At 40.4% G+C, this 13899-nt stretch overlaps 1 protein-coding gene across 1 annotated transcript in view; it reads left to right on the top strand.

Annotated features, from left to right (window-relative positions):
• Positions 1-13899, top strand: part of ttc12 (tetratricopeptide repeat domain 12) — a 72629-nt gene that overhangs the window by 23007 nt on the left and 35723 nt on the right. Inside the window, exons 9-13 of the mRNA XM_060943485.1 lie at positions 939-1127; positions 2035-2104; positions 6499-6587; positions 8831-8999; positions 12355-12447. Coding sequence (XP_060799468.1) covers positions 939-1127; positions 2035-2104; positions 6499-6587; positions 8831-8999; positions 12355-12447 — 610 coding nt within the window. The remainder of the gene's footprint in view (positions 1-938; positions 1128-2034; positions 2105-6498; positions 6588-8830; positions 9000-12354; positions 12448-13899) is intronic.

Below are 13899 nucleotides of genomic sequence, written 5' to 3' on the forward strand. Positions count from 1 at the left end.
GAACAATGAATTCTGAATTATACCAGCGAATTCTAAAGGAAAATGTCAGGACATCTGTCCATGAACTGAATCTCAAGAGAAGGTGGGTCATGCAGCAAGACAACGACCCTAAGCACACAAGTCGTTCTACCAGAGAATGGTGAAAGAAGAATAAAGTGAATGTTTTGGAATGGCCAAGTCAAAATCCTGACCTTAATCCAATTGAAATGTTGTGGAAGGACCTGAAGCAAGCAGTTCATGTGAGGAAACCCACCAACATCCCAGAGTTGAAGCTGTTCTGTACGAAGGAATGGGCTAAAATTCCTCCAAGCCGGTGTGCAGGACTGATCAACAGTTACCGGAAACGTTTAGTTGCAGTTATTGCTGCACAAGGGGGGTCATACCAGATACTGAAAGCAAACGTTCACATACTTTTGCCACTCACAGATATGTAATATTGGATCATTTTCCTCAATAAATAAATGACCAAGTATAATATTTTTGTCTCATTTGTTTAACTGGGTTATCTACTTTTAGGACTTGTGTGAAAATCTGATGCTGTTTTAGGTCATATTTATGCAGAAATATAGAAAATTCTAAAGGGTTCACAAACTTTCAAGCACCACTGTACATGACAAAGTCTTTTGCCTTTTTGGTTCATGAAACCAAAATAACTAGCTAACAAGCCAAAAGTATAAATTTCACTTTGACTAGTAGGTGTGAAAGCTTCTTACAGTAAGTGTTTATTGAAACTGTTATTACATTCTGTCACATCTGTCTGATCCACAGAGCTTTATTGTCAAAGTGTAATGGTCTGTTGACAGAGTTCACGGTTTACTTTTCACTGAAAAGAACGGCGTGGAAATTCTTGCCATTCCTTGAATACAAACACTAACAAGCATTGATGCTGCATCTGCAATATTATTGACAGTCCTTTCCTATCTCTGCCGCCACGGTAGCGTATCTAACACAAGTTGATTTGGAAGAAAAGAAGGTGCTTCAGGAAGAAGCAGCACTCAGGGAGTTGACCGATGGAAAAGAAGAGGCCTTGGCCATTCCTGAATTGCTGACAAAGCTGAACAGACCCAATGAGCACAACCTCTACTACTGCGGTGGAGTGGTGCTTCTCACACAAGCTGTTATAGATAGTGAGTGCACATAATGCTGAATTCATGCTCTTCATCTTCTCCTCTTTCATTTCTTTCTCATCTTATATCTCACTCTTTGTATCTAGTCCTCTCCATTCAGCTTTGCTGCTCCATCCTGACCCGAATGTGTACTTATGCCTGATGTGACATTACCCCAGCGTCCAAGACAATATTTGTTCTGCTTTGTGGTCAATAGGGAAATGAATCTGGGTGTAGACGTCTCATTGATTCCCCTAAGCGCTTCATTAACACTTGGTGACACGATTTATTCATGTCATTGGTTACAGAGGCAGCAAGAACATGGCCAAACCAAAAATTAAGCAAAAGGAGGTCCCCAGGGATGTTCTTTATGTTCCGGTCCTGTCAGTATGTCCACATCTGAACAGCACCTATGCCGCTCGTTGGCACAGATTTGATCTCAGTAATGTTATTTCCAGAGAAGTCACTTCATATAGTTCATACGAGCTAGAAACTTGCCTTGTTCACACAAATTAAATAAAGTGGAGTGAATTCTTTAAAGGTGTTCCAAAACTATTTTCTTGGATGCTTGTGACCCATGAATGCAGAATGAAGGCCGTGTCCCGAAGTCATTCCTACAAACCATGCAGGCGTGAAAGCTTTCTAAAATGAAAAGATCCCTGCCAGCACTCTGGACATGGAAGATACCTGAACAGGGCCTTTGTGAGTTAATTTCTTTCCACAGAAAGTATACTGCTCTTGGCGAGATAAGAGAACTGTCCCTAACTCCTAATGAGTTTTTGCTTATTTCTCTCTGTCTTTGTCTCTCTTTTGCCCTTGACTATCAGGGATTTTGTTTTCGAGGCTAGCCAGCTTGGTTCACCACTGAAACATGACTTTCACTGCATTTGTTTTGATTACAAGCACACCACTTTTTTGTTCCTCTTAGGTACTGGGCAGACGCTATTCCGATTAAACAGTGGCTTTAGTGTCATCGCTGGGAATAACACAATAAGAAGGTAAGGTGTTTTTTTATTTATTTATTTCTCTCATCTCATTATCTCTAGCTGCTTTATCCTGTTCTACAGGGTCGCAGGCAAGCTGGAGCCTATCCCAGCTGACTACGGGCGAGAGGCGGGGTACACCCTGGACAAGTCGCCAGGTCATCACAGGGCTGACACATAGACACAGACAACCATTCACACTCACACTCACACCTACGGTCAATTTAGAGTCACCAGTTAACCTAACCTGCATGTCTTTGGACTGTGGGGGAAACCGGAGCACCCGGAGGAAACCCACGCGGACACGGGGAGAACATGCAAACTCCACACAGAAAGGCCCTCGCTGGCCACGGGGCTCGAACCCGAACCTTCTTGCTGTGAGGCGACGGTGCTAACCACTACACCACTGTGCCGTTATTTATTTTTTATTTCTCATCTCATCTCATTATCTCTAGCCGCTTTATCCTTCTACAGGGTCGCAGGCAAGCTGGAGCCTATCCCAGCTGACTACGGGCGAGAGGCGGGGTACACCCTGGACAAGTCGCCAGGTCATCACAGGGCTGACACATAGACACAGACAACCATTCACACTCACATTCACACCTACGGTCAATTTAGAGTCACCAGTTAACCTAACCTGCATGTCTTTGGACTGTGGGGGAAACCGGAGCACCCGGAGGAAACCCACGCGGACACGGGGAGAACATGCAAACTCCGCACAGAAAGGCCCTCGCTGGCCACGGGGCTCGAACCCGGACCTTCTTGCTGTGAGGTGACGGTGCTAACCACTACACCACCATGCCGTTATTTATTTTTTATTTTAAATTTTTTATTTTTATTTATTTATTTTTTTACAAAAGGCTTCTGACAGCTTGATCATTATGAAAAGTCCATTCCATCCATCCATCTGTTATCTGTTGCCGCTTATCCTGTGCAGGGTCCCAGGCAAGCTGGAGCCTATCCCAGCTGACCAGAGGTGGACAAAGTACCCAACTTCATTACTTAAGTCCAAGTACAGATCTCACTGGTCAAATGTTACTCCGATACAAGTGAAAGTTGAACAGTCAAATTTTTACTTAAGTTAAAGTACTGAAGTACTTGCTTTTAAAATACTTAAGTATTAAAAGTACATTTTCTGTCGATGCATCGTTGTATTATTGCCACAATGCTTACAAAACCTAATACTGTTACCAAAGACAGAAATGTGAATTCACAAAATGAACGCATGCTGTGCCATCATGGTGGTTAACGCTAAGCTAGCTAGTCAGCGAAACGCCACCTGACGCTAGTAAACTCTTTTCAAACTCGAAATCATATTTGGTAGCTAACGCTACTAGAAAAGAAAGATTTCTACATTCTGTTTATTTGGCAAGATTATGCTAAAACATATTTCTGAAAGGACTTCAGATAAGTTAACGTTATTCATGTTAGCGTAACTCCGTGTTTACATGCTAACTAACAGTGTCCAAGTTAACTAGCTACTGTATGTGTTATCATTAGTCGTAGACAAGGCTACGGCAACTAGGTGGGAAAAGCCATAGAAAGTCGTTTGACGAACCAGACTGCATAGCTATTGCAACGTTATCGCTAGCTGTAAAAGCACAGACAACTTCGTTGCAAGCTTTCTCTTGGAATAAAATGTTTACTGTACATAGCTCAATATGCTTCCACAGGTTGGATGGCAAGTTTTTGTAGGCCGTGAAGTGGTTCGTTTTTGGCAAATAAAACAAACATTTAAAACAAAATGACTCTTAAATCCATTCAGAAAACTGAAACATGGGTTCTAGATATGGCCATGAGTGCGTGCATTCCCCAGAAGAACCGCCTCCTTCAATTCTGCCATCAAGTGATCATGTTCAAATAATGCTACTGAGAAATCATTGATCTTGATTTTATACAGTCTATGGACATGACGTGACCCTAGTGATTACTGATAGTCTGTCCCAGTGTCACCTTCGAAAAACCAATCATGTTTTTGATAAGAAAAGAAAAAATATCCACTTTCAAAGCTGCTTTACAGTAACAAGTAACGAGGACCTTGATAGAAATGTACTGGAGTGGAAAGTACAATATTTGCCATTTAAATGTAGTGAAGTTAAAGTCATACAGTGGTGCTTGAAAGTTTGTGAACCCTTTAGAATTTTCTATATTTCTGCATAGATATGACCTAAAACATCATCAGATTTTCACACAAGTCCTAAAAGTAGATGAAGAGAACCCAGTTAAACAAATGAGACAAAAATATTATACTTGGTCATTTATTTATTGAGGAAAATGATCCAATATTACATATCTGTGAGTGTCAAAAGTATGTGAACCTTTGCTTTCAGTATCTGGTGTGACCCCCTTGTGCAGCAATAACTGCAACTAAACATTTCCGGTAACTGTTGATCAGTCCTGCACACCAGCTTGGAGGAATTTTAGCCCATTCCTCCGTACAGAACAGCTTCAACTCTGGGATGTTGGTGGCTTTCCTCACATGAACTGCTCGCTTCAGGTCCTTCCACAACATTTCCATTGGATTAAGATCAGAAATTTGACTTGGCCATTCCAAAACATTAACTTTATTCTTCTTTAACCATTCTTTGGTAGAACGACTTGTGTGCTTAGGGTCGTTGTCTTGCTGCATGACCCACCTTCTCTTGAGATTCAGTTCATGGACAGATGTCCTGACATTTTCCTTTAGAATTCGCTGGTATAATTCAGAATTCATTGTTCCATCAATGATGGCAAGCCGTCCTGGCCCAGATGCAGCAAAACAGGCCCAAATAATACTACCACCACCATGTTTCACAGATGGGATAAGGTTCTTATGCTGGAATGCAGTGTTTTCCTTTCTCCAAACGTAATGCTTCTCTTTTAAACCAAAAAGTTCTATTTTGGTCTCATCCGTCTACAAAACATTTTTCCAATAGCCTTCTGTCTTGTCCACACGATCTTAAGCAAACTGTAGATGATTAGCCATGTTCTTTTTGGAGAGCAGTGGCTTTCTCCTTGCAACCCTGCCATGCACACCATTGTTGTTCAGTGTTCATGAACATTAGGCAATGTGAGAGAGGCCTTCAGTTGCTTAGAAGTTACCCTGGGGTCCTTTTTGACTTTGCCGACTATTACACCTCTTGCTCTTGGAGTGATCTTTGTTGGTCGACCACTCCTGGGGAGGGTAACAATGGTCGTGAATTTCCTCCATTTGTACACAGTCTGTCTGACTGTGGATTGGTGGAGTCCAAACTCTTTAGAGATGGTTTTGTAACCTTTTCCAGCCTGATGAGCATCAACAACGCTTTTTCTGAGGTCCTCAGAAATCTCCTTTGTTCGTGCCATGATACACTTCCACAAACGTGTTGTGAAGATCAGACTTTGATAGATCCCTGTTCTTTAAATAAAACAGGGCACCCACTCACACCTAATTGTCATCCCATTGATTGAAAACACCTGACTCTAATTTCACCTTCAAATTAACTGCTAATCCTAGAGGTTCACATACTTTTGCCACTCACAGATATGTAATATTGGATTATTTCCCTCAATAAATAAATGACCAAGTATAATATTTTTGTCTCATTTGTTTAACCGGGTTCTCTTTATCTACTTTTAGGACTTGTGTGAAAATCTGATGATGTTTTAGATCATATTTATGCAGAAATATAGAAAATTCTAAAGGGTTCACAAACTTTCAAGCACCACTGTAAGTTTCCAAAAAAATACTCAAGTAAAGTACAGATACTCAACATGTACTTAAGTGCAGAACTCAAGTAAATGTACTTCGTTACTGTCCACCTCTGCAGCTGACTACGGGCGAAAGGCAGGGTACACCCTGGACAAGTCGCCAGGTCATCACAGGGCTGACACATAGAGACAAATAACCATTCACACTCACATTCACACCTACGGTCAATTTAGAGTCACCAGTTAACCTAACCTGCATGTCTTTGGACTGTGGGGGAAACCGGAGCACCTGGAGGAAACCCACGCAGACACGGGGAGAACATGCAAACTCCACACAGAAAGGCCCTCGCCGGCCACGGGGCTCGAACCCAGAGCTTTCTTGCTGTGACACGACAGTGCTAACTACTCCACCACTGTGCACTCTCATTATGAAAAGTTTCCTTGCTAATTCTTCTCAGACTTAAGTCTTTTCATGCTGCAAAGTTTTTCCAATATGTTCATGGCAAATTGTGCAAACAAGCCCTGAATTGATCAGAGCTTTAGATGTCTTAGACAGCTCTCTTCATCAGCTGGCTTGTTGTGGACTGATTTCTAAATGAATACTATGAAATCTGTTTTTTTTTTTTTTTAATGAAATTGCACTGAGGTTTTGTTGTCATTCAACAATCTTCACAGCAAATGTTAAGCATGGATAAGTGCTTTATAATCCCCTCTTTTTCTCCATCTCTGTCTCGTTCCAGCTGTCTTGCGCAGATTTCTAAAGAGCTGCACAGCGAAGAGCTATGTCTTTCTGTCCTCAGATTATGGATAATGGTTTGCAGGGGGAATGGTAAACAGTATTTATTCTTTATTTATTTTTCCATTTGCTCATTTTTGCACACTATTGTCCAAGTCAGCAGAATAGAATCAAATTATAGAGCTGTGGAGGGAGCGGATCTAAATTTCATCACAAATTTAACAAGAACTACATACAGTGGGTTGGAGAAAGTAATAGCACTCAGAAGTGTTGGTTTGTCTCAAACTACAAATCACACAAGTTTACAATTTAGCTCAGTTAAAGAAAATACAGAATGTTTTTTGGATGTGTATTGAGTTTCCTTTCTGTTTTGTGTTAATTCCAAGTAGGTTTCTTTCCTTCATATTCGCAGCACCATGAGTAGGCGTATTCGATGCTCGCTGGCCGTGCTGTGAAAATTGTCCATGCAGACGCTGATCTAAGTTTCCAAATCTGTCATTGCTCAACTCTTGAATATTTTCTATCGTGAATACCATCATTAAAACGCTTATAATTTCTGCTTTCCAAAGAAATGTATCTGGTTAAGATCTGTTCAGTACTTTGGGAGTAACGGCAGGTTGAAGTCGGTACAACAGAGTTCACTCTCTGCTAGTGGGACGTCGGGAAACTGCCGGTGATTTTTGAGTCGTGGAAAGCGGTCAGGCTCTCTCTCTCTCTCTATTCTGATCGGTTTCTGACTGGATTACTCGTCAGTATCAATCAGATAACTTTGATAGGGATGTTCTCTCGCTCTCACTGTTTCTGATGAAGGATTCAGCAAAATTTTCCATCTGCTAGTTTTGATGTTCTGATTCACGGGAGACTTTGAAGTGAGTTTTCATAGCTTTACCTACTTATTTTTTTCAAATCAAACTGATTCATGTAAATAAATAACTATTTTAGAATAGAACTGGGGTTGTTTGGATGAAAAATATTGAGATCTTAGTGGTCTGAATGAGATAAAAAAAAACACAAGTCAGAAACGTGAGTGTCAGTTTCAGTTCAGTTAATGCGAATTGTTTACTGGATGTGGATCAGACAGTTTTTTCAAGGTTCACCTTGAAATCTGTGAATATTATCATTTATATTCTTTCATATAAACACTAGTACACCCTACTTTTGAGAAATACAAAGGCCTACAGAGCACAAAGAGGGGATTAGAAATAAACTTTTATTCCTTTTTAATTTTGATAGAGAATGTTAGATGTGAGACATTCAGTGCTTATTTATGCAGATTTTATAATTAACATTGATTTCTCCTTCTTTGTGATGAATAAATGAGAGTTAAGGTCAGCTTTATATTGCACAAATTAAACCATTTGGTGAAACTTTGAAGGAGAGGGTGTACCGATTTAATGTTTACCTAATTAGTATAATTGTAATGCTAATCAAATGCTAATTTGCATTATTAATTTTTATGACATTTTCAAACTTTGTATTCAGTATACAACCATCTATGTTCCTGCCAATTTCCATGTAAATATCTTGAAAAATAGAAACGTTATTAAGAAAAAAACATTTGATCTCACTGGTTAATGAGGTCCATTTTGGACCATGTGATCCTCAGACAGAATATTACAGCCGTTTTCTGAAAATTAAGCCGTTTTTTTTTCAATCTTTGATTTGTAATATCTCAAGAACGGATAAACATATTTTAATTCTGTAAAAAGTATGTTGTTCTGAACTCAGTTCTGAATTCAATGAGAGCAATTGTAGTGAATAGCTAATTTTGTTTCATGGTATATTTGACCTAGAGGCCATACTGAATTGCCGAATTACAGATGTGTAACCATTCCCATGCTCAATCATTTGGTATATTGATTAGCAGCATTTTGGTTCTTTCATTTCAAGGAGACTGCACCCAGTTGTGCACTTGGGGAAGCCCAACCGATTGCCACAGCTTGACATTTAGTTCAAAGCAGAATTGCAGAGCATAAATCTTCACTGCTTATACTGAGTGCAGTAGAGAGGGAAGCATAAGAGCATTCATTGATGATGAGATTTCAGCTGCCTGGATAGATAACGGTTCTGAAGACATATTTCTCCCATTTATTATCCTCGCTTTTCAGATGGGGAAAATTCATTGGTAGTCTCTACAGGACTAATAAACTTGTGCTGAACTGTTCAGCCGGTTGCTTGCCTACGACTGGGTGCATGTCACAGGCTGGGTCATAATGTTACCAGAAAAGAGCCGAGTTATGAAAGATTACTTGTCGTGTCAGAAATATTGTGCTGCTGCATATAAATGTTCTCAGAACACTGACGTTTGTCTTGTCTTGCAACGCTGTCACTTACAGAGGAGAATCAGCAGGTGTTACTGCAGTGTCTCAGCACAAGAGAACAGATTGTCCAGTTGTTAAGCACAACGTCATTAGCAGTCAAGCAGGAATGTTTAAATCTAGTCTCCATGTACTGTCAGACCCAGCATGGGAGACGCCTGGTCATTGAAAACCTCGATCTGCTCAGGTAAAAGGTTTTCACATAGTGTAAAAGTAAGGAATTAAACATGACAGGATGTGTCGTAATGAAGCACGATTGCATGAGCAAATTAATTCATTTGCTATCAATGAGCAACATGTTATAAAGTGAGTGTGGCTTCTTTGGGATACACACTTTGGATATAAGACGTCCCAGTCGCTTTATAGTAAATATAAGCACACTTGGAATGCCATTCAACCAAACAAATTAGTAAACCATAACTAACTGTTGTATAATATCAAAATAATCCTGTGTTTTAATGCCCTGATGTTTATTATTTAAATAATATTATCTGGCTTTTTTTCATGGTATATCAGATATATTCCATTCAGCTAGCATGATATTGAACGAGTCAAAGATGAGTAGCTGAATGGATTATATCTGATATACCACAAAAAAGCCAGCCAATATTATTATTATTATTTCATCTCATTATCTCTAGCTGCTTTATCCTGTTCTACAGGGTCGCAGGCAAGCTGGAGCCTATCCCAGCTGACTACGGGCGAAAGGCGGGGTACACCCTGGACAAGTCGCCAGGTCATCGCAGGGCTGACACATAGACACAGACAACCATTCACACTCACATTCACACCTACGGTCAATTTAGAGTCACCAGTTAACCTAACCTGCATGTCTTTGGACTGTGGGGGAAACCGGAGCACCCGGAGGAAACCCACGCGGACAACATGCAAACTCCGCACAGAAAGGCCCTCGCCGGCCACGGGGCTCGAACCCGGACCTTCTTGCTGTGAGGCGACAGCGCTAACCACTACACCACCGTGCCGCCCTATTATTATTATACTACATACACATCCCTTTCGAGTGTTCAACTCATCTTTGCCTTTCAAAATTCCCTCAAAATCTTCTGTATTTAATGAAGCAAACTTGGCTGCCATGTTTGTTGACAAATCATCACAGTCGCTCACTAGCATGAAAGTTTTACATCTCCGATGTGTCTCTTTTCCAGTTTTTCATTGTTCGTTGGTATGTTTTTCTATTGTAAATATGCATAAAGAATGTCTAATGAAGGTTTGGTAGCCTTTCGGGTGTCAACGCGTCTTTCTCTTTCCCGGCGAACAAAGAAATGCCTCTACACATGCGCAGCGGGAAACTCATCGGATATTCACATCAGCTCCGACATGTGACACCCCGTCTTGACAACCATGCAATGTCGTAAACCATATTCAACGCTCATTCTCCATTGGGTAGAGTGATGTAAATTAATACACATAGGATAAGCGACATGTTAACAATATTGCATGAATGAAACCCACTAGAAGAGAATAGAATACATGTTTTTATTTCATCAAAAAGTGTCCTGTATGTATAATTTTCAATAACACATCCTGAAGTGTCTTATTCCTTTTATACCACAGCTGTTTATCAACGATATTTGTTAATTTGTGAATGAATGACAATATAATTCCTTTAATCATTTATAGTTACATTAAATGTTGTATATGCAATCTTTGTTAAATCACACATTTTTTTTATATCCCTTTATTTTTTAGACTGTTATTAAACTTGGATTATGTGAAGCATCTGCCATAGAATTCTCTGTGAATGATTTGTAATTATAGAAATGATAACGTATTAGAAAAAGTACATTAATATCAACCTGTGATTTGAATTAAACCCAGCACTTCTGTCTGAGCCATGATGGCCAATCAGACCAGAGAGTTCAACAGTACTGTGGTATAACAGATATTATTCTATCCACATTCACTGGATCTGAGCAATCACACGCTCTGATTGGCTACTCTACTACTAGGATCTCAGCTCATATACCGTGAGTAGAGAAAAACAAAATGGCGGAGCGTGTTGCTGAACCAACTGAGGATGAAATAAAAACTCTACTCGAAAACAAAACCCCAAAAAAATACAAAAAAAGCAACAAAATATGGAAGGAAAATATTTGATGGTAAGAACTTTTATTCCCTCAAGAATTATTATTATCGCATTTTTATCCCCCTTTGGGCCAGTCTGTCCGTCCGTCGGTCCCGGAAAGCTTTTGAAATCAACTCCTCTCACAATTTTTAGAGTAATTTCACGAAACGTCACAAGAGGCATTGTTATATGTCGGTAGTACGTATATTGCAATTTCGTTAAATTGAGTCACATTTTACCAGAGTTACAGCCCTTGATTAACAAAATTATAATTTGACAATTCCATGCAAGTGTGTTTTCCTTCTGAACTCAACTCCTCTCACAGTTTTTGGAGGAATTTCACAAAACTTGACAGGATTCTTTGTTATATGTGAGTAATACGCACATTGCAATTTCGGTCAATTCAGTCACATTTTACCAGAGTTATGGCCGAGTTGCCAGCGGGGGATATTGTGTTCAGAAATTGCTCCTGTCATTTCACTGGTTTGTTTACATTCTTCATCTTTAAGCATTAAAATGTGTTGATTTTTTTAGACTGGTTCAAAAGCTCAAAGAAGTTTGAAAATTACAGAACTGAAATGTCCAAGAAATAATTAAATAAATGTCTAACGCTATTCTATACCTCACGACAGCAAGATGGCACTTTCTACCAAAAAAACCCAAAACACTAAAGTCAATTCGTGCTGCCATCGATAGGTTTTTAAGAAGTCTGTCTAAGTGGAAATGACTTTGTCGGACATTTTGGATTAAGTTTTCATCTCATCTCATCTCATTATCTCTAGCCGCTTTATCCTGTTCTACAGGGTCGCAGGCAAGCTGGAGCCTATCCCAGCTGACTACGGGCGAAAGGCGGGGTACACCCTGGACAAGTCGCCAGGTCATCACAGGGCTGACACATAGACACAGACAACCATTCACACTCACATTCACACCTACGGTCAATTTAGAGTCACCAGTTAACCTAACCTGCATGTCTTTGGACTGTGGGGGAAACCGGAGCACCCGGAGGAAACCCACGCGGACACGGGGAGAACATGCAAACCCCGCACAGAAAGGCCCTCGCCGGCCACGGGGCTCGAACCCGGACCTTCTTGCTGTGAGGCAACAGCGCTAACCACTACACCACCGTGCCGCCGGATTAAGTTTTTATTTATTGAATTTGCTAAAAATAAAGATGCTCCATTTCTCAAAATCCAGTGGATGCGGATAGAATAAAACAGTTATTTCACTCAATCTCATCGTACATTACTTATAGCCAACTCGGTGCTACGCGCCTCGTCAGCTGTCAGCTCATGTACGACTCGATTTTGTGGAATAACTATTAAATAAATCTATCACAATTCATTTTTCTGAAAACTGTGCACTATGCTTCTCAGATCTGATATCTTATCTTTAATTACACTCGATTGATGAAATCATTTACGGAGTCTGTTTTCTTTCTGTTTTTTACCTGTAGAATGGTAGAGTTCCTGATGGACTGCATATGCAAAGAGGACAATTCAGGAACCACGGCCCTTGCTATTTTGGAGAACTTGGCTGGAGAAACTAAGTAATTCCCCACTGATATATTTACTTCCACTTCTCAGCGACTTGCTCTCTGTGCATCTCACCAGAATCTATCAACCTGATGCAGAGAGGAGAGGAGCAGCTTCTTCATGAAATCCTGCACACAACTCACATGGGATCCTATTATGCCCCCATGCGTGATGGCGAAGCCTTTTAAATCAAGACCTATTCAAATTCATTCAAATGAACAGCCAAGGCCTTGTGAGAATGCCTAATGAACCAGTATGAAACAAAGCAATCAATCACAGCTCAGTATTTCACCAGTTATCTCTCTGAAAGGGAGGAACTTTTCCCCCCTGCACTCCATTTGACCTCTAGTCAGAGTAGTAAGGGATTGATCAAACTTGTCCTTTTAGCTGTCTTTTGCCATGATTAGTTGTCGCAGGCAAATTCCATACTCCTATCTGAATCCTGGGCTTTAGGTCATATGGTCAAGGACAAATGATCGAGTGCCTCTGTGAGCTTTTAGATAAAGACTACAACCTCTCGAAATTTTCAATCAGTGTTCCATTTAACAGTTATTCCACAAAATCGAGTCGTACATGAGCTGATAGCCGATGAGGCACATAGCGCTGAGTCGGCTATAAGTAATGCATAACAAGGTTGAGTGGAATAACTTTTATTCTATCCACATTCGCTGGATTTTGAGAAACAGCATTTTTTTGATTTGCAAATTCAATAAATAAAAACTTTATAACTGTCAGTGCGCAGGCACTTATGGATGCAATCGTAAGAGAGAGCGGGTGCATCGCAAACTGAGCCAAATTGGGAAACTAGAATCGTAGTCAGGGATGAGCGGAGGTCAGTCGATCGGCAAACAGGACAACATAGAGAAGACGAGGTCAAAGCTAACGTAAACAGGGATCTTAATGTGAAGTCAGGCAGCCGTCAGAACAGCTCGGTAAAGTCAGGTGCGGGGACGCAGAACAATACTTCGCACTGAATGCATGTGTGAGCTGTGTGTGTGTGTATAGATAGATAGATAGATAGATAGATAGATAGATAGATAGATAGATAGATAGATAGATAGATAGATAGATAGATAGGCTGGGTGATTGCAGGTAGATTGGTGACAGGTGATGTAATTAGAATTCTGGTGACAAGGGAAGAGTTGGCTCTTGGGAAGTATAGTCCGGAGCGACCATGTTTGGAGGCTGTTCCAAACCTGGGTTTTCAGCGTTGTTGCTGACAAAAAAAAAACATCCGACAAAATCATTTCTGCCTAGAATGTAAACAAACCTGTGAAATGACAGGAGCAATTTGTGAAAAATGCTATAAAAATAATAATGATAATTCTTGAAAAATAAATAAAAAAAGATACGTTCTTGGGGCAGCATGGTGGTGTAGTGGTTAGCGCTGTCGCCTCACAGCAAGAAGGTCCGGGTTCGAGCCCCGTGGCTGGCGAGGGCCTTTCTGTGTGAAGTTTGCATGTTCT

This window comes from Neoarius graeffei, chromosome 17 (genome assembly GCF_027579695.1).
Source record: "Neoarius graeffei isolate fNeoGra1 chromosome 17, fNeoGra1.pri, whole genome shotgun sequence".
In the NCBI taxonomy this organism is placed as follows: Eukaryota; Metazoa; Chordata; class Actinopteri; order Siluriformes; family Ariidae; genus Neoarius; species Neoarius graeffei.